The following is a 21,036-nucleotide window of genomic DNA, read 5'->3' as shown; positions in this document are numbered from 1 at the left end:
GGTGTACTCTATCCTGAGAGGTCATCCAGTAGTAGGCGGGGCCTCATCCACAGCAGCGTCTGTCATACCTTGTGTACTCTGTCCTGAGAGGTCATCCAGTACTCGGCAGAGCCTCATCCACAGCAGCGTCGGTCGTACCTAGTGTACTCTGTCCTGAGAGGTCATCCAGTACTAGGCAGGGTCTCATCCACACCAGAGTCTGCCGTACCTGTTGTACTCTATCCTGAGAGGTCATCCGGTACTAGGCAGGGTCTCATCCACAGCAGCGTCTGCCGTACCTGATGTACTCTGTACTGAGAGGTCATCCAGTACGAGGCAGGGTCTCATCCACAGCAGCATTTGTCGTACCTTGTATACTCTGTCCTGTGAGGTCATCCAGTACTAGGCAGAGCCTCATCCACAGCAGCGTCTGTCATACCTCGTGTACTCTGTCCTGAGAGGTCATCCAGTACTAGGCAGGGCCTCATCCACAGCAGCGTCTGTTGTACCTGGTGTACTCTGTCCTGAGAGGTCATCCAGTACTAGGCAGGGTCTCATCCACAGCAGAGTCTGTCGTACCTGGTGTTCTCTACCTTGAGAGGTCATCCGGTACTAGGCAGGGCCTCATCCACAGCACCGTCTGTCGTACCTGGTGCTATACTGAGAGGTCATCCGGTACTAGGGAGGGTCTCATCCACAGCACCGTCTGCAGTACCTGGTGTACTCTGTCCTGAGAGGTCATCCAGTACTAGGCAGGGCCTCATCCACAGCACCGTCTGTCGTACCTGGTGCTATACTGAGAGGTCATCCGGTACTAGGCAGGGCCTCATCCACAGCACCGTCTGTCGTACCTGGTGCTATACTGAGAGGTCATCCGGTACTAGGCAGGGCCTCATCCACAGCACCGTCTGTCGTACCTGGTGCTATACTGAGAGGTCATCCGGTACTAGGGAGGGTCTCATCCACAGTAGCGTCTGCTGTACCTGGTGTACTGTATCCTGAGAGGTCATCCAGTACTAGGCAGGGTCTCATCCACAGCAGCATCTGCCGTACCTGGTGTACTCTATCCTGAGAGGTCATCCAGTACTAGGCAGGGTCTCATCCACAGCAGCATCTGCCGTACCTGGTGTACTCTATCCTGAGAGGTCATACAGTACTAGGCAGGGTCTCATCCGCAGCAGCATCTGCCGTACCTGGTGTACTCTATCCTGAGAGGTCATCCAGTACGAGGCAGGGTCTCATCCACAGCAGCATCTGCCGTACCTGGTGTACTCTATCCTGAGAGGTCATCCAGTACTAGGCAGGGTCTCATCCGCAGCAGCATCCGCCGTACCTGGTGTACTCTATCCTGAGAGGTCATCCAGTACTAGGCAGGGTCTCATCCGCAGCAGCGTCTGCCGTACCTGGTGTACTCTATCCTGAGAGGTCATCCAGTACGAGGCAGAGCCTCATCCACGGCAGCGTCTGTCATACCTCGTGTACTCTGTCCTGAGAGGTCATCCAGTACTAGGCAGGGTCTCATCCACAGCAGCGTCTGTCATACCTCGTGTACTCTGTCCTGAGAGGTCATCCAGTACTAGGCAGAGCCTCATCCACAGCAGCGTCTGCCGTACCTCGTGTACTCTGTCCTGAGAGGTCATCCAGTACTAGGCAGGGCCTCATCCACAGCAGTGTCTGTCGTACCTGGTGTACTCTGTCCTGAGAGGTCATCCAGTACTAGGCAGGGCCTCATCCACGGCAGCGTCTGTCGTACCTGGTGTACTCTGTCCTGAGAGGTCATCCAGTACTAGGCAGGGCCTCATCTGCAGCAGTGTCTGCCGTACCTGGTGTACTCTGTTCTGAGAGGTCATCCGGTACTAGGCAGAGCCTCATCCACGGCAGCGCCTGTCATACCTCGTGTACTATGTCCTGAGATGTCACCCAATACTAGGCAGAGCCTCATCCACAGCAGCGTCTGTCATACCTGGTGTACTCTATCCTGAAAGGTCATCCAGTACTAGGCAGGGCCTTATCCACAGCAGCGTCTGTCGTACCTGGTGTACTCTATCCTGAAAGGTCATCCAGTACTAGGCAGGGCCTCATCCACAGCAGCGTCTGTCGTACCTGGTGTACTCTATCCTGAGAGGTCATCCAGTAGTAGGCGGGGCCTCATCCACAGCAGCGTCTGTCATACCTTGTGTACTCTGTCCTGAGAGGTCATCCAGTACTAGGCAGGGTCTCATCCGCAGCAGCATCTGCCGTACCTGGTGTACTCTATCCTGAGAGGTCATCCAGTACTAGGCAGGGTCTCATCCACAGCAGCGTCTGTCATACCTGGTGTACTCTATCCTGAAAGGTCATCCAGTACTAGGCAGGGCCTCATCCACAGCAGCGTCTGTCGTACCTGGTGTACTCTATCCTGAGAGGTCATCCAGTACTAGGCAGGGTCTCATCCACAGCAGCGTCTGTCGTACCTGGTGTACTCTATCCTGAAAGGTCATCCAGTACTAGGCAGGGCCTCATCCACAGCAGCGTCTGTCGTACCTGGTGTACTCTGTCCTGAGAGGTCATCCAGTACTAGGCAGGGTCTCATCCACAGCAGCGTCTGTCGTACCTGGTGTACTCTATCCTGAAAGGTCATCCAGTACTAGACGGGGCCTCATCCACAGCAGCGTCTGTCGTACATGGTGTACTCTATCCTGAGAGGTCATCCAGTACTAGGCAGGGTCTCATCCACAGCAGTGTCTGTCGTACCTGGTGTACTCTATCCTGAAAGGTCATCCAGTACTAGACGGGGCCTCATCCACAGCAGCGTCTGTCGTACATGGTGTACTCTATCCTGAGAGGTCATCCAGTACTAGGCAGGGCCTCATCCACAGCAGCTTCTGCCGTACCTGGTGTACTCTATACTGAGAGGTCATCCGGTACTAGGCAGGGTCTCATCCACAGCAGCATTTGTGCGTACCTCGTGTACTCTGTCCTGTGAGGTCATCCAGTACTAGGCAGAGCCTCATCCACAGCAGCGTCTGTCGTACCTGGTGTACTCTATCCTGAAAGGTCATCCAGTACTAGACGGGGCCTCATCCACAGCAGCGTCTGTCGTACATGGTGTACTCTATCCTGAGAGGTCATCCAGTAGTAGGCGGGGCCTCATCCACAGCAGCGTCTGTCATACCTTGTGTACTCTGTCCTGAGAGGTCATCCAGTACGAGGCAGGGTCTCATCCACAGCAGCATTTGTCGTACCTTGTATACTCTGTCCTGTGAGGTCATCCAGTACTAGGCAGAGCCTCATCCACAGCAGCGTCTGTCATACCTCGTGTACTCTGTCCTGAGAGGTCATCCAGTACTAGGCAGGGCCTCATCCACAGCAGCGTCTGTCGTACCTGGTGTACTCTGTCCTGAGAGGTCATCCAGTACTAGGCAGGGTCTCATCCACAGCAGAGTCTGTCGTACCTGGTGTTCTCTACCTTGAGAGGTCATCCGGTACTAGGCAGGGCCTCATCCACAGCACCGTCTGTCGTACCTGGTGCTATATTGAGAGGTCATCCGGTACTAGGGAGGGTCTCATCCACAGCACCGTCTGCAGTACCTGGTGTACTCTATCCTGAGAGGTCATCCGGTACTAGGCAGGGCCTCATCCACAGCACCGTCTGTCGTACCTGGTGCTATACTGAGAGGTCATCCGGTACTAGGCAGGGCCTCATCCACAGCACCGTCTGTCGTACCTGGTGCTATACTGAGAGGTCATCCGGTACTAGGGAGGGTCTCATCCACAGCAGCGTCTGCCGTACCAGGTGTACTCTATCCTGAGAGGTCATACAGTACTAGGCAGGGTCTCATCCACAGCAGCGTCTGTCATACCTTGTGTACTCTGTCCTGAGAGGTCATCCAGTACTAGGCAGGGTCTCATCCGCAGCAGCATCTGCAGTACCTGGTGTACTCTATCCTGAGAGGTCATACAGTACTAGGCAGGGTCTCATCCACAGCAGCGTCTGTCATACCTTGTGTACTCTGTCCTGAGAGGTCATCCAGTACTAGGCAGGGTCTCATCCGCAGCAGCATCTGCTGTACCTGGTGTACTGTATCCTGAGAGGTCATCCAGTACTAGGCAGGGTCTCATCCACAGCAGCATCTGCCGTACCTGGTGTACTCTATCCTGAGAGGTCATACAGTACTAGGCAGGGTCTCATCCACAGCAGCGTCTGTCATACCTTGTGTACTCTGTCCTGAGAGGTCATCCAGTACTAGGCAGGGTCTCATCCGCAGCAGCATCTGCAGTACCTGGTGTACTCTATCCTGAGAGGTCATACAGTACTAGGCAGGGTCTCATCCGCAGCAGCATCTGCCGTACCTGGTGTACTCTATCCTGAGAGGTCATCCAGTACTAGGCAGGGTCTCATCCGCAGCAGCATCTGCCGTACCTGGTGTACTCTATCCTGAGAGGTCATCCAGTACTAGGCAGGGTCTCATCCACAGCAGCGTCTGCCGTACCTGGTGTACTCTACCCTGAGAAGTAATCCGGTACTAGGCAGGGTCTCATCCACAGCAGCGTCTGCCGTACCAGGTGTACTCTATCCTGAGAGGTCATCCAGTACTAGGCAGAGCCTCATCCGCAGCAGCGTCGGTCGTACCTGATGTACTCTGTACTGAGAGGTCATCCAGTACTAGGCAGAGTCTCATCCACAGCAGCGTCTGCCGTACCTGGTGTACTCTGTCCTGAGAGGTCATCTGGTACTAGGCAGGGTCTCATCCACAGTAGCGTCTGCAGTACCTGGTGTACTCTATCCTGAGAGGTCACCCAGTACTAGGCAGAGCCTCATCCGCAGCAGTGTTTGCCGTACCTGGTGTACTCTGTCCTGAGAGGTCATCCAGTACTAGGCAGGGTCTCATCCACAGCAGCGTCTGCAGTACCTGGTGTACTCTATCCTGAGAGGTCATCCATTACTAGGCAGGGCCTCATCCACAGCAGCGTCTGTCGTACCTGGTGTACTCTATCCTGAGAGGTCATCCAGTAGTAGGCGGGGCCTCATCCACAGCAGCGTCTGTCATACCTTGTGTACTCTGTCCTGAGAGGTCATCCAGTACTAGGCAGGGTCTCATCCACAGCAGCGTCTGCCGTACCAGGTGTACTCTATCCTGAGAGGTCATCCAGTACTAGGCAGAGCCTCATCCGCAGCAGCGTCGGTCGTACCTGATGTACTCTGTACTGAGAGGTCATCCAGTACTAGGCAGAGTCTCATCCACAGCAGCGTCTGCCGTACCTGGTGTACTCTATACTGAGAGGTCATCCGGTACTAGGCAGAGTCTCATCCACAGCAGCGTCTGCCGTACCTGGTGTACTCTATCCTGAGAGGTCATCCAGTACTAGGCAGAGCCTCATCCGCAGCAGCGTCGGTCGTACCTGATGTACTCTGTACTGAGAGGTCATCCAGTACTAGGCAGAGTCTCATCCACAGCAGCGTCTGCCGTACCTGGTGTACTCTATACTGAGAGGTCATCCGGTACTAGGCAGGGTCTCATCCACAGCAGCGTCTGCCGTACCTGATGTACTCTGTACTGAGAGGTCATCCAGTACTAGGCAGAGTCTCATCCACAGCAGCGTCTGCCGTACCTGGTGTACTCTATACTGAGAGGTCATCCGGTACTAGGCAGAGTCTCATCCACAGCAGCGTCTGCCGTACCTGGTGTACTCTATACTGAGCGGTAATCCAGTACTAGGCAGAGTCTCATCCACAGCAGCGTCTGCCGTACCTGGTGTACTCTATACTGAGAGGTCATCCAGTACTAGGCAGGGCCTCATCCACAGCAGCGTCTGTCATACCTTGTGTACTCTGTCCTGAGAGGTCATCCAGTACTCGGCAGAGCCTCATCCACAGCAGCGTCTGCCGTACCTGGTGTACTCTATACTGAGAGGTCATCCAGTACTAGGCAGGGCCTCATCCACAGCAGCGTCGGTCGTACCTGGTGTACTCTGTCCTGAGAGGTCATCCAGTACTAGGCAGAGCCTCATCCACGGCAGCGTCTGTCATACCTTGTGTACTCTGTCCTGAGAGGTCATCCAGTACTAGGCAGGGCCTCATCCACAGCAGCGTCTGTCATACCTTGTGTACTCTGTCCTGAGAGGTCATCCAGTACTCGGCAGAGCCTCATCCACAGCAGCGTCGGTCGTACCTAGTGTACTCTGTCCTGAGAGGTCATCCAGTACTAGGCAGGGTCTCATCCACACCAGAGTCTGCCGTACCTGTTGTACTCTGTACTGAGAGGTCATCCGGTACTAGGCAGGGTCTCATCCACAGCAGCGTCTGCCGTACCTGATGTACTCTGTACTGAGAGGTCATCCAGTACTAGGCAGGGTCTCATCCACAGCAGCATTTGTCGTACCTTGTATACTCTGTCCTGTGAGGTCATCCAGTACTAGGCAGAGCCTCATCCACAGCAGCGTCTGTCATACCTCGTGTACTCTGTCCTGAGAGGTCATCCAGTACTAGGCAGGGCCTCATCCACAGCAGCGTCTGTCGTACCTGGTGTACTCTGTCCTGAGAGGTCATCCAGTACTAGGCAGGGTCTCATCCACAGCAGAGTCTGTCGTACCTGGTGTTCTCTACCTTGAGAGGTCATCCGGTACTAGGCAGGGCCTCATCCACAGCACCGTCTGTCGTACCTGGTGCTATACTGAGAGGTCATCCGGTACTAGGGAGGGTCTCATCCACAGCACCGTCTGCAGTACCTGGTGTACTCTGTCCTGAGAGGTCATCCAGTACTAGGCAGGGCCTCATCCACAGCACCGTCTGTCGTACCTGGTGCTATACTGAGAGGTCATCCGGTACTAGGCAGGGTCTCATCCACAGCAGCATCTGCCGTACCTGGTGTACTCTATCCTGAGAGGTCATCCAGTACTAGGCAGGGTCTCATCCACAGCAGCATCTGCCGTACCTGGTGTACTCTATCCTGAGAGGTCATCCAGTACTAGGCAGGGTCTCATCCACAGCAGCATCTGCCGTACCTGGTGTACTCTATCCTGAGAGGTCATCCAGTACTAGGCAGGGTCTCATCCGCAGCAGCGTCTGCCGTACCTGGTGTACTCTATCCTGAGAGGTCATCAAGTACGAGGCAGAGCCTCATCCACGGCAGCGTCTGTCATACCTCGTGTACTCTGTCCTGAGAGGTCATCCAGTACTAGGCAGGGTCTCACCCACAGTAGCGTCTGTCGTACCTGGTGTACTCTATCCTGAGAGGTCACCCAGTACTAGGCAGAGCCTCATCCGCAGCAGCGTCTGCCGTACCTGGTGTACTCTGTCCTGAGAGGTCATCCAGTACTAGGCGGGGCCTCGTCCACAGTAGCGTCTGCAGTACCTGGTGTACTCTATCCTGAGAGGTCACCCAGTACTAGGCAGAGCCTCATCCGCAGCAGCGTCTGCCGTACCTGGTGTACTCTGTCCTGAGAGGTCATCCAGTACTAGGCGGGGCCTCGTCCACAGTAGCGTCTGCAGTACCTGGTGTACTCTATCCTGAGAGGTCACCCAGTACTAGGCAGGGTCTCATCCGCAGCAGTGTTTGCCGTACCTGGTGTACTCTACCCTGAGAGGTCATCCAGTACTAGGCAGGGTCTCATCCACAGCAGCGTCTGCAGTACCTGGTGTACTCTATCCTGAGAGGTCATCCATTACTAGGCAGGGGCTCACCCACAGCAGCGTCTGCTGTACCTGGTATACTCTATCCTGAGAGGTCATCCAGTCCTAGACGGGGCCTCGTCCACAGCAGCAATCATATGACCCTAACCGCCCAATACAAAGTCAGGATTAATCCTGTAGCCTGAATTCAGCACAAGTAGCATGGTTGGCACAGTGGTTAGCATTAATGCCTCACAGCCCGGAGGTCATGAGCTTAATTCCTGAACTAGGGGGCGGCTGATTGTAAGCTGTATGCAAATGCCATTGTTCAGGTAAATTAGAGGTTTTTTGTGTCTGGCATATTCACCTGTGGGGTAATTGCTGCATAAACCCTGCGGCTAGTTGAATATGTAAATCTCTGAAGTCCCACAGTCGCCGGATTAATGGATGAAATCCCAGTCCCTTCCCTTATTCTCTCTCTGCCTGTGCCAGACACATCTCCAGTTATCGGAGCAAAGCATGGTGTGTGCATGTGATGCGCGTGCCGCATCTTTAGTCTAGAGTGGAATAGGCGATTCTCAGCAGTGATTTAAGATGCACGAAGCGACTATTTGTAATGTTCCTGATGGGTGTCTTGCTCCCTGCATGAGGCTGTGCTATACCAGTATTAATGATGGTGGCTGGATGGGCATACACTTTCAGGCACACAGATATGCAACTTATCGTAGGTGTAACGCCGCGGCCACAGAGGCACAGCGTAGGTGTAACGCCGCGGCCACAGAGGCACAGCGTAGGTGTAACGCCGCTGCCACAGAGGCACAGCGTAGGTATAACGCCGTAGCCACAGAAGCACAGTAGGGTTATGCGCGGCCACAGAGGAACAATGTAGGTATAACGCCGCGGCCACAAAAGCACAGCATAGGTATAACGCCGTGGCCACAGAGGCACAGCGTAGGTGTAACGCCGCGGTCACAGAGGCACATCGTAGTTATAACGCCGCGGCCACAGAGGCACAGCGTAGTTATAACGCCGTAGCCACAGAAGCACAGTAGGGTTATGCGCGGCCACAGAGGAACAATGTAGGTATAACGCCGCGGCCACAAAAGAACAGCGTAGGTATAACGCCGTGGCCACAGAGGCACAGCGTAGGTGTAACGCCGCGGCCACAGAGGCACAGCATAGGTGTAACGCCACTGCCACAGAGGCACAGCGTAGGTGTAACGCCACGGCCACAGAGGCACAGCGTAGGTGTAACGCTGCGGCCACAGAGGCACAGCGTAGGTATAACGCTGCGGCCACAGAGGCACAGCGTAGGTGTAACGCCGCGGCCACAGAGGCACAGCGTAGGTGTAACGCCGCAGCCACAGAGGCACAGCGTAGGTATAACGCCGTGGCCACAGAGGCACAGCGTAGGTATAAAGCCGCAGCCACAGAGGCACAGCGTAGGTGTAACGCAACGGCCACAGAAGCACAGTGTAGGTATAATACAGAGGCACAGCGTAGGTGTAACGCAACGGCCACAGAAGCACAGTGTAGGTATAATACAGAGGCACAGCGTAGGTATAATACAGAGGCACAGCGTAGGTGTAACGCTGCGGCCACAGAGGCACAGCGTAGTTATAATGCCGCGGCCACAGAAGCACAGTAGGGTTATGCGCGGCCACAGAGGAACAGTGTAGGTAAAACACTGCGGCCACAGAGGCACAGCGTAGGTGTAACGCCGCGCCACAGAGGCACAGTGTAGGTATAATACAGAGGCACAGCGTAGGTATAATACAGAGGCACAGCGTAGGTATAATACAGAGGCACAGCATAGGTAGAAAGCCGCGGCCACAGAGGCACAGCGTCACTATCCCTCTTTCTTACCCAGACTGAGCAGAGACACCATCAACGCGTTTCAGACTTGATAGTTCTTCCTGAGAATGGACTATCAAGTGTGAAACGCGTTGATGGTGAAGGGGACTCTCTGTGGATGTATATCTACCTATTCCATCTAGTAAAGATCATTGTTGTCTCTGCCTAGGTGACTGTGTGCACTGTCAGGACATTAACTACATCCCTGTGCAGATTCACTAGGAGTTCCCACCATCAAGCATGCAGGCTCGCTAACGCTATTACATTCCACATCAGGATTTCAACCGTCAGCATTTTGACTGTTTTCGGGATTCCGGCGTTGGTATTCTGACTGTTGGGAAATTAGCTGCACCCCTGTGCCGGGACGTTTTCTGGATATACATGATCTGTCCCTCAACCAGCCAGGCGAAGGAGATTAGAACACTATCAAATCAGACCATAAACTGAATTAACAGTTTCCTTGTTTTCTTTTCGTCTCCTTGAGAAATCTGGGATACCTAGTCTAAAGACCAAGATTTATCAAGCCTCGGAGAGTGATACATAGCACGGTGATAAAGCACCAAACAATCAGCTCCTGTCATTTTTCAAACAGAGCCTGTGACATGGCAGGTAGGAGCTGATTCGCTGCTACTTTATCTCCGTGCAATGTATCACTCTCCAAGGCTTGATAAATCTGTCCCGAGTCTGGCCTGGTTTGAAACAGTGTTGCAAATCCCAGGTCAGACCCGGGAAAGATTGGTATGGCTGTTTCTGTGTACGGCTGGCTATACCCTGAGATCACTGCTACCCTCAGATCTCACTGCAGACTCCAGTCCCTGAGATTGGGGATCCCATTGCAGGAAGGCTGGTGGTCAGTAACAAGCGTGTAGGTGCAGAAAGGTAGCTGGACGCCACCACAATGGTGACCTGCTGGGCACAGGAAGCATCTGGGGGACTCTGGCAAGGTGGGACAGAGTAACTGGGATTATAACGGCAGTGGTGAGCTAAGTCATGTTCAGCAGCGATGTGTGTGTGCCCTGAATGTATGATCTCTCACCACTGCCAGATCATTCATCAACAACTGCAGCCCCACCTGGGCAGAGCAGACACCTGGTATCAGATCTCTGGCTGGTCTCCCCCATCGCTCAGCAGCTTGGTCACTCATCCCCCCTCCCCCACTCCCATTGCTCAGCAGCATGGTCTTTCCCCCAACACTCAGCAGCTGGGTCACTCATCCCCCCTCCCCCACTCCCACTGCTCAGCAGCTTGGTCACTCCCCCAACACTCAGCAGCTGGGTCACTCATCCCCCCTCCCCCACTCCCATTGCTCAGCAGCATGGTCTCTCCCCCAACGCTCAGCAGCTTGGTCACTCATCCCCCACTCCCATTGCTCAGCAGCATGGTCTCTCCCCCAACGCTCAGCAGCTTGGTCACTCATCCCCCACTCCCATTGCTCAGCAGCATGGTCTCTCCCCCAACACTCAGCAGCTGGGTCACTTATCCCCCACTCCCACTGCTCAGCAGCTTGGTCACTCATCCCCCCTCCCCCACTCCCATTGCTCAGCAGCATGGTCTCTCCCCCAACGCTCAGCAGCTTGGTCACTCATCCCCCCTCCCCCACTCCCATTGCTCAGCAGCATGGTCTCTCCCCCAACGCTCAGCAGCTGGGTCACTCATCCCCCCTCCCCCACTCCCACTGCTCAGCAGCTTGGTCACTCATCCCCCCTCCCCCACTCCCATTGCTCAGCAGCATGGTCTCTCCCCCAACGCTCAGCAGCTTGGTCACTCATCCCCCCTCCCCCACTCCCATTGCTCAGCAGCATGGTCTCTCCCCCAACGCTCAGCAGCTTGGTCACTCATCCCCCCTCCCCCACTCCCATTGCTCAGCAGCATGGTCTCTCCCCCCAACGCGCAGCAGCTTGGTCACTCCCCATCCCCTCCCTCCATCGCCCAGCAGTGTGGTCTCATCCCCACCCCACTCCCATTGCTCAGCAACGTGGTCTCTCCCCCATCGCTCAGCAGCTTGGTCACCCATCCCCCCCTTCCATTACTCAGCAACATGGTCTCTCCCCCAACGCTCAGCAGCTTGGTCACTCCCCATCCCCTCCCTCCATCGCCCAGCAGTGTGGTCTCATCCCCACCCCACTCCCATTGCTCAGCAACATGGTCTCTCCCCCAACGCTCGGCAGCATGGCCTCCTCATCCCCCCCCCCCGTCATTGCTCAGCAGCATAATGTGTGTCTCCCCCCCCCCCCCCGCACCATAGTCCCCCACTTGTTATATATTATCATGCACTCCCCAGACACACTGCGATCTCCTTCTCCTCTGTACATGTATAGTAGTGACACCTGTATGACGCAGGGAGCGGAGTCTGTAACACCGCTGCCTGGATGATGACACAGGTGCTGCAGGGAAGGAGTGCTGGGATTATCACCTGGCCTATACTATACATTACACATGAATTCAGCTCTGTGGCTGCCTCTCTAATCTTACATCACAGACGTCAAGTAATATGTTGCTGTGTGTATTGGGGAAGACAAGTCAGTTACATAGGTCATACTACATATCTTTAGGCATCTGACCTGTGTAATGGGGACTCATGCAGCTCTGGCACTGATGGACACGTCGTCTTGTCATCCCAACAGAAGAAGCTTCAGAATACAATGGCAGAGTCCATACATCTGGCCAAAGAGATCTCTGCCAGGAAGGAGATGCTGCAGAGGATCCAGGTGGAAACCGAACAAGTGGAGCAGGTAGTGAAGATGTAGAGGGGAGTGCGAGAGGTCCAGCTGTGCGCGGCCTGTGGAAGAGTGCAAGAAGTCCAGCTGTGCGCGGCCTGGGGAAGAGTGCGAGAGGTCCAGCTGTGCGTGGCCTGTGGAAGAGTGCAAGAAGTCCAGCTGTGCGCAGCCTGGGGAAGAGTGCGAGAGGTCCAGCTGTGCGCGGCCTTTGGAAGAGTGCGAGAGGTCCAGCTGTGCGCAGTTTGGGGAAGAGTGCGAGAGGTCCAGCTGTGCGCGGCCTTTGGAAGAGTGCGAGAGGTCCAGCTGTGCGCGGCCTTTGGAAGAGTGCGAGAGGTCCAGTTGTGCGCTGCCTTTGGAAGAGTGCGAGAGGTCCAGCTGTGCGCGGCCTGGAGAAGAGTGCGAGAGGTCCAGCTGTGCGCGGCCTGTGGAAGAGTGCGAGAGGTCCAGCTGTGCGCGGCCTGGAGAAGAGTGCGAGAGGTCCAGCTGTGCGCGGCCTGGAGAAGAGTGCGAGAGGTCCAGCTGTGCGCGGCCTGTGGAAGAGTGCGAGAGGTCCAGCTGTGCGCGGCCTGGGGAAGAGTGCGAGAGGTCCAGCTGTGCGCGGCCTGGGGAAGAGTGCGAGAGGTCCAGCTGTGCGCGGCCTGGGGAAGAGTGCGAGAGGTCCAGCTGTGCGCGGCCTGGGGAAGAGTGCGAGAGGTCCAGCTGTGCGCGGCCTGGGGAAGAGTGCGAGTGCGAGAGGTCCAGCTGTGCGCGGCCTGTGGAAGAGTGCGAGTGCGAGAGGTCCAGCTGTGCGCGGCCTTTGGAAGAGTGCGAGAGGTCCAGCTGTGCGCAGTTTGGGGAAGAGTGCGAGAGGTCCAGCTGTGCGCGGCCTTTGGAAGAGTGCGAGAGGTCCAGCTGTGCGCGGCCTTTGGAAGAGTGCGAGAGGTCCAGCTGTGCGCGGCCTTTGGAAGAGTGCGAGAGGTCCAGCTGTGCGCGGCCTTTGGAAGAGTGCGAGAGGTCCAGTTGTGCGCTGCCTTTGGAAGAGTGCGAGAGGTCCAGCTGTGCGCGGCCTGGAGAAGAGTGCGAGAGGTCCAGCTGTGCGCGGCCTGTGGAAGAGTGCGAGAGGTCCAGCTGTGCGCGGCCTGGAGAAGAGTGCGAGAGGTCCAGCTGTGCGCGGCCTGGGGAAGAGTGCGAGAGGTCCAGCTGTGCGCGGCCTGTGGAAGAGTGCGAGAGGTCCAGCTGTGCGCGGCCTGTGGAAGAGTGCGAGAGGTCCAGCTGTGCGCGGCCTGGGGAAGAGTGCGAGAGGTCCAGCTGTGCGCGGCCTGGGGAAGAGTGCGAGAGGTCCAGCTGTGCGCGGCCTGGGGAAGAGTGCGAGAGGTCCAGCTGTGCGCGGCCTGTGGAAGAGTGCGAGTGCGAGAGGTCCAGCTGTGCGCGGCCTTTGGAAGAGTGCGAGAGGTCCAGCTGTGCGCAGTTTGGGGAAGAGTGCGAGAGGTCCAGCTGTGCGCGGCCTTTGGAAGAGTGCGAGAGGTCCAGCTGTGTGCGGCCTTTGGAAGAGTGCGAGAGGTCCAGCTGTGCGCGGCCTTTGGAAGAGTGCGAGAGGTCCAGCTGTGCGCGGCCTTTGGAAGAGTGCGAGAGGTCCAGCTGTGCGCTGCCTTTGGAAGAGTGCGAGAGGTCCAGCTGTGCACGGTTTGGGAAAGAGTGCGAGAGGTCCAGCTGTGCGCTGCCTGGGGAAGAGTGCGAGTGGTCCAGCTGTGCGCGGCCTGGGGAAGAGTGCGAGAGGTCCAGCTGTGCGAGGGCTGGGGAAGAGTGCAAGAGGTGCGCAGGCAGGGGGGGAGTGTGCATGGTTCAGCTGTGCCAGGCAGAAGTGAGTGTGCGAGGTTCAACTGTGCGCAGGCAGGGGGGGAGAGCGTGAGGTTCAGCTGTGCGTAGACAGTGAAGTGGGAAGGGAGTGTGTGCAGGCATAGGGAAGTGGGAGAGGTCCGGCTGTATGAAGATGGGAAGGGGGGGGGATGCGAGTGTGGAAGGTCCAGCTGTGAGGAGTCTTGGGTTAGTGTGTGAGGTATGGCTATGCACAGGTGGGTGGAGGGTGTGTGTGGAGTGCAAGAGGTCTGGCTGTGCGCAGGAATGGGGGAGTGTGAGAGTTCCGCTATACGCAGGGTGTACAGAGACATAGGGCAGTGTGAGGGGTACGACTGTGTGCAGTATAGAGGAGTGTGAGAGGTCTGGCTGTACGCAGGCATAGGGGAGTGTGAGAGGTCTGGCTGTACGCAGGCATAGGGGAGTGTGAGAGGTCCGGCTGTGTGCAGGCATAGGGGAGTGTGAGAGGTTCGGCTGTGTGCAGGCATAGGGGAGTGAGAGGTTCGGCTGTGTGCAGGCATAGGGGAGTGTGAGAGGTCCGACTGTGTGAAGGCATAGGGGAGTATGAGGTCGGCTGTGTCCAAGCATAGGGGAGTGTGAGAGGTCCGGCTCTGTGTAGGCATAGGGGAGTGTGAGAGGTCCGGCTGTGTGCAGGCATAGGGGAGTGTGAGAGGACCAGCTCTCTGCAGGCATAGGGGAGTGAGAGGTTCGGCTGTGTGCAAGCACAGGGGAGTGTGAGAGGTCCGGCTGTGTGCAGTCATAGAGGAGTGTGAGAGGTCCGGTTGTGTGCATGCATAGGGGCGTGTAAGAGGTCTGGCTGTGTGCAGGCATAGGGGAATGTGAGAGGTCCGTGCAGTCATAGAGGAGTGTGAGAGGTCCGGCGGTGTGCAGGCATAGGGGCGTGTAAGAGGTCTGGCTGTGTGCAGGCATAGGGGAATGTGAGAGGTCCGTCCGGTGCAGGCATAGTGGGTGTGAGAGGTCCGGCTGTATGCGGCAAGTAAGAAACTCTGTGCATCCTCTTATCTTTGGTTGTGTTTGGAAGGAACGGGCAAAGGCTGAAAGTCTTAATAAAAAGCTGAGGACACAGCTTGGCGACTACCGCGTTCCAGAGGTTCTGCGTTACGTGCAGGAGAAGATGGAGCAGGAGGAGCTGGAGAAGAATATCCGAGCCTGGGAGAGGAAGGTGGAGATTGCAGAGGTAAGCGGTACAGATATGAATGGAATCAGCCACCATGTAGCATCTCTGTATGCAGAACCTCTATGGTGTGACTTGTCACAGATATAAATGTAACGCCAGGATCGGGTCAGAACTAGAGCTGGCAGTAGGTTTGTCCGTTTTTGTGCCATGGTCAGTAATGGCCCCACCCTGACATTATAATAAATACTGCTTGCTCCTTAGTCGCTGATAATGTTTCTGTGTGCCCCACAGCTCTCTCTGAGGACACAGCGCAGGTCCTGGGAGCAGATGAAGGCAGCAGGACCAATGCTGAGCTACTCCCAGCTGCAGGACGAGCGATGACTGATTCATCCAGGAGTGTCCACACGTCTGCTTCATCAGCTTAATAAATCATGTTACATGTAGATATTGCGTGTGTTACGTAGTGGGAGAATGAGTATCAGGGTGGGGGCATTGTCTATGGAACCTTAAATGGTGAAATATCTTCCATGAGTGACCGATAAGAGATCACTCTCAGTATCTACAGTTAAGCAAGTCTACATCATCCAATTCTACACTATGACCCTAAAAGGATATCTCATGCTCAGAAAAAAACAATGTAGACGTATATTTGTGTACACGACATTCAGGAATCTGAGGACTTCCCTCTGCCGCAGGCTAGGTCACTCGGATACGCAGTCAGGAATAAATCCGAGGCGGCCACCAGGAACAGCTGAGCAAAAGAGAAGCGGCCACCAGGAACAGCTGAGCCTAAGAGATGTAACCAGGGATAAATCAGAGGCAGCCACCGGGAATAGCTGAGCGACGGAGATGCGGCCAGGAATAAATCGGAGGTGGTCACCGGGAAAAGTTGAGTGAGAGAGAGACGTGGCCAGGAATAAATAAGAGGTGGCCTCCGGGAACAGCTGAACGAAAGAGACGTGGCCAGGAATAAATCAGAGGCGGCAACCGGGAACAGCTGAGCGAGAGAGACGTAGCCAGGAATGAGAGGCGGCCACCGGGAACAGCTGAACGAGAGAGACATGGCCAGGAATAAATCAGAGGCTGCGACCGGGAACAGCTGAGCGAGACAGACACAGCCAGGAATAATTCACAGGAGCTACCAGGAACAGCTGAGCGAAAGAGACGTAGCCAGGAATAAATCAGGCGGTCACCGGGAAAAGCTGAGCGAGAGATACGCGGCCACAGAACAGCTGAACGAGTGTTGCAGCCAAGAATAAATCGGTGGCAGACACCAGGAACAGCTGAGGTAGCAGGGAATAAATCAGAGGCGGCCACCGGGAGCAGCTGAGCGAGAGAGAGGAAGCCAGGAATAAATCTGTGGCAGCCACCGGGAACAGCTGAGGTAGAGAGACGTAGCCAGGAAAAAAATCGGTGGCGGCCACAGGGAACAGCAAAGCGGGAGAGACGTAGCCAGGAATAAATCAGAGGCGGCCACCGGGAATAGCTGAGCGAGAGAGACGTAGCCATGAATAAATCAGAGGCGGCCACCGGGAATAGCTGAGCGAGAGAGACGTGGCCAGAAATAAATCAGAGGCTGCGACCGGGAACAGCTGAGCGAGAGATACGGGGCCACAGAGAACAGCTGAGCGAGAGAGTCGCAGCCAAGAATAAATCAGTGGCAGACACCGGGAACAGCTGAGCAAGAGAAACGCGGACACTGGGAAAAGCTGAGCAAGAGACGTGTACAGGAATAAATCAGAGGCGGCCACCGGGTACAGCTGAGCGAGGGAGACGTAGCCAGGAATAAATCAGTGGCAGCCACCGGGAACAGCTGAGCGAGGGAGACGTAGCCAGGAATAAATCAGAGGCGGCCACCGGGTACAGCTGAGCGAGAGAGACATGGCAAGGAATAAATCAGAGGTGGCTACCAGGAGCTGCTGAGCAAGAGAGACGCTGACACTGGGAAAAGCTGAGGAAGAGAGACATAGCCAAGAATAAATCAGGCGGCCACCGGGAACAGCTGAGTGAGAGAGAGGTAGCCAGGAATAAATCAGTGGCAGCCACCGGAAACAGCTAAGCGAGGGAGACGTAGCCAGGAATAAATCAGAGGCGGCCTCCAGGAACAGCTTAGCGAGAGAGACGCGGCCATGAATAAATCGGAGGCGGCCTCCAGGAACAGCTTAGCGAGAAAGACGTGGCCAGGAATAAATCAGAGGCTGCGACCGGGAACAGCTGCGTGAAAGAGACGTAATCAGGAATAAATCAGGTGGCCACCGGGAACAGCTGAGCAAGAGAGATGCGGCCACAGAGAACAGCTGATCGAGAGAGTCGCAGCCAAGAATAAATCAGTGTCAAACACCGGGAACAGCTGAGCAAGAGAAACGCGGACACTGGGAAAAGCTGAGCAAGAGAGGCGTAGCCAAGAATAAATCACAGGCAGCCACCGGGAACAGCTGAGAGAGAGACGTAGCTAGGAATAAATCAGTTGCAGCCACCGTGAAAAGCTGAGCAAGAGAGATGTGGACACTTGGAAAAGCTGAGGAAGAGAGACATAGCCAAGAATAAATCACAGGCAGCTACCAGGAACAGCTGAGTGAGAGAGACGTAGCCAGGAATAAATCAGTGGCAGCCACCGGGAACAGCTGAGACGTAGCCAAGAATAAATCGGAGGCAGCTACCGGGAGCTGCTGAGCGAGAGAGACACGGCCATTGGGAACAGCTGAGCAAGGGAAACGCAGACACTGGGAAAAGCTGAGCAAAAGAGGCGTAGCCGGGAATAAATCACAGGCAGCTACCAGGAACAGCTGAGCGAGGGAGACGTAGCCAGGAATAAATCAGTTGCAGCCACCGTGAACAGCTGAGCAAGAGAGATGCGGACACTGGGAAAAGCTGAGGAAGAGAGACGTAGCCAGGAATAAATCCGGCGGCCACCGGGAACAGCTGAGTATACGTGGCCACAGAGGACAGCTGAGCGAGAGTCTCACCCAAGAATAAATCAGTGGCAGACACCGGGAACAGCTGAGGTAGCTGGGAATAAATCAGAGGCGGCCAACAGGAACAGCTGAGCGAGAGAGAGAGACGTAGCCAGGAATAAATCAGAGGTGGCCACCGGGAACAGCTTAGCGAGAGAGAGGTAGCCAGGAATAAATCAGTGGCAGCCACCAGGAACAGCTGAGAGAGACGTGTCCAGGAATAAATCGGAGGCAGCCACCGGGAACAGCTGAGCGAGAGAGACATAGCCAGGAATAAATCAGAGGCGGCCACCGGGAACAGCTGAGCGAGAGAGACGTGTCCAGGAATAAATCAGTGCCAGCCATCGGGAATAGCTGAGCGAGAGAGACGTAGCCAGGAATAAATCAGAGGCGGCCACCGGGAATAGCTGAGCGAGAGAGACGTAGCCAGGTATAAATCAGAGGCGGCCACCGGGAATAGCTGAGCGAGAGAGACGTAGCCAGGAATAAATCAGAGGCGGCCACCGGGAATAGCTGAGCGAGAGAGACGTAGCCAGGTATAAATCAGAGGCTGCGACCGGGAACAGCTGAGCGAGAGACATAGCCAGAAATAAATCACAGGCGGCTACCGGGAACAGCTGAGCGAGAGATACGGGGCCACAGAGAACAGCTGAGCGAGAGAGTCGCAGCCAAGAATAAATCAGTGGCAGACACCGGGAACAGCTGAGCAAGAGAAACATGGACACCGGGAACAGCTGAGCAAGAGACGTAGCCAGGAATAAATCAGAGGCGGCCACCGGGTACAGCTGAGCGAGAGACGTAGCCAGGAATAAATCAGTGGCAGCCACCGGGAACAGCTGAGCGAGGGAGACGTAGCCAGGAATAAATCAGAGGCGGCCACCGGGTACAGCTGAGCGAGAGAGACATGGCAAGGAATAAATCAGAGGTGGCTACCAGGAGCTGCTGAGCAAGAGAGACGCGGACACTGGGAAAAGCTGAGGAAGAGAGACGTAGCCAAGAATAAATCAGGCGGCCACCGGGAACAGCTGAGTGAGAGAGAGGTAGCCAGGAATAAATCAGTGGCAGCCACCAGGAACAGCTGAGAGAGACGTGTCCAGGAATAAATCAGAGGCAGCCACCGGGAACAGCTGAGCGAGAGAGACATAGCCAGGATTAAATCAGAGGCGTCCACTGGGAACAGCTGAGCGAGAGAGACGTGGCCAGTAATAAATCAGAGGCGACCACCGGGAACAGCTGAGCGAGCGAGAGAGAGACGTAGCCAGGAATAAATCATAGTTGGCCACCGGGAACAGCTTAACGAGAGAGACGTGTCCAGGAATAAATCAGTGGCAGCCATCGGGAACAGCTGAGGTAGAGAGACGTGTCCAGGAATAAATCAGGCAGCCACCGGGAACAGCTGAGCGAGAGAGACATAGCCAGGAATAAATCAGAGGCAGCCATAGGGAACAGCAAAGCGAGGGAGACATAGCCATGATTAAATCAGAGATGGGCACCGGGAACAGCTGAGCGAGCGAGACGTAGCCAGGTATAAATCAGAGGCAGCCACTGGGAACAGCTTAGCGAGGGAGACGTAGCCAGGAATGACTCAGAGGCGGCCACCGGGAACAGCTGAACGAGAGAGAGAGGTAGCCAGGAATAAATCCGAGGCGGCCACCGGGAACAGCTGAGGTAGAGAGACGTAGCCAGGAATAAATCGGAGGCGGCCACCGGGAATAGTTGCGCGAGAGAGACGCGGCCATGAATAGATCAGAGGCTGTGACTGGGAACAGCTGAGTGAGAGAGACATAGCCAGGAATAAATCAGTGGCAGCCACCAGGAACAGCTGAGAGAGACGTGTCCAGGAATAAATCAGAGGCGGCCACCGGGAACAGCTGAGCGAGAGAGACGCAGGCAGGAATAAATCAGAGGCGTCCACTGGGAACAGCTGAGCGAGAGAGACGTTGCCAGGAATAAATCAGAGGCTGTGACCAGGAACAGCTGAGTGAAAGAGACGTAGCCAGGAATAAATCACAGGCGGTTACCAGGAACAGCTGAGTGAAAGAGACGTAGCCAGGAATAAATCAGTGGCAGCCACCGGGAGCAGCATAGCGAGAGAGAGGTAGCCAGGAATAAATCAGAGGCTGTGATCGGGAACAGCTGAGTGAGAGAGAGACGCAGCCAGGAATAAATCACAGGCGGTTACCAGGAACAGCTGAGTGAAAGAGACGTAGCCAGGAATAAATCAGTGGCAGCCACCGGGAACAGCTGAGGTAGAGAGACGTAGCCAGGAATAAATCGGAGGCAGCCACCGGAATAGCTGAGCGAGAGAGATGCGGCCATGAATAAATCAGAGGCGTCCACTGGGAACAGCTGAGCGAGAGAGACGTGGCCAGGAATAAATCAGAGGCTGTGACCGGGAACAGATGAGTGAGAGAGACGTAGCCAGGAATAAATCAGTGGCAGCCACCAGGAACAGCTGAGAGAGACGTGTCCAGGAATAAATCAGAGGCGGCCACCGGGAACAGCTGAGCGAGAGAGACGCGGGCAGAAATAAATCAGAGGCGTCCACTGGGAACAGCTGAGCGAGAGAGACGTGGCCAGGAATAAATCAGAGGCTGTGACCGGGAACAGCTGAGTGAGAGAGATACGCAGCCAGGAATAAATCACAGGCGGTTACCAGGAACAGCTGAGTGAAAGAGACGTAGCCAGGAATAAATCAGTGGCAGCCACCAGGAACAGCTGAGGTAGAGAGACGTAGCCAGGAATAAATCAGTGGCAGCCACCGGAAACAGCTGAGTGAGAAAGACGTGGGCACGAATAAATCAGAGGCGGCCACCGGGAACAGCTGAGCGAGACAGTGACGCAACCAGGAATAAATCAGAGGCGGCCACCAGGAACAGCTGAGCAAGAGAGACGCAGCCATAGAACAGCTGAGCGAGAGAGTCGCAGCCACCGGGAACAGCTGAGCAAGAGAGATGCGGATACTGGGAA

The 21,036-nt window shown here is 55.6% G+C and overlaps 1 protein-coding gene across 3 annotated transcripts in view; it reads left to right on the top strand.

Annotated features, from left to right (window-relative positions):
- The window catches only part of CFAP263 (cilia and flagella associated protein 263), a 63,267-nt gene extending 47,712 nt beyond the window's left edge, over positions 1-15,555 (top strand). Inside the window, exons 7-9 of one of the 3 annotated variants that reach the window (XM_063945842.1) lie at positions 11,977-12,156; positions 15,017-15,172; positions 15,404-15,555. In XM_063945842.1, coding sequence (XP_063801912.1) covers positions 11,977-12,156; positions 15,017-15,172; positions 15,404-15,493 — 426 coding nt within the window. In that variant the 3' untranslated portion in view covers positions 15,494-15,555. Of the gene's footprint in view, positions 1-9,593; positions 9,877-11,976; positions 12,157-15,016; positions 15,173-15,403 lie in introns of those variants that run through there. The other 2 variants (XM_063945843.1, XM_063945844.1) reach the window with 2 other exon arrangements.
- The last annotated feature ends 5,481 nt before the right edge of the window (positions 15,556-21,036 follow it).

This window comes from Pseudophryne corroboree, chromosome 11, assembly GCF_028390025.1.
Source record: "Pseudophryne corroboree isolate aPseCor3 chromosome 11, aPseCor3.hap2, whole genome shotgun sequence".
In the NCBI taxonomy this organism is placed as follows: domain Eukaryota; kingdom Metazoa; phylum Chordata; class Amphibia; order Anura; family Myobatrachidae; genus Pseudophryne; species Pseudophryne corroboree.
Note: the sequence above shows the minus strand (reverse complement) of the source record. Positions and strands in the feature narration are given on the sequence as shown.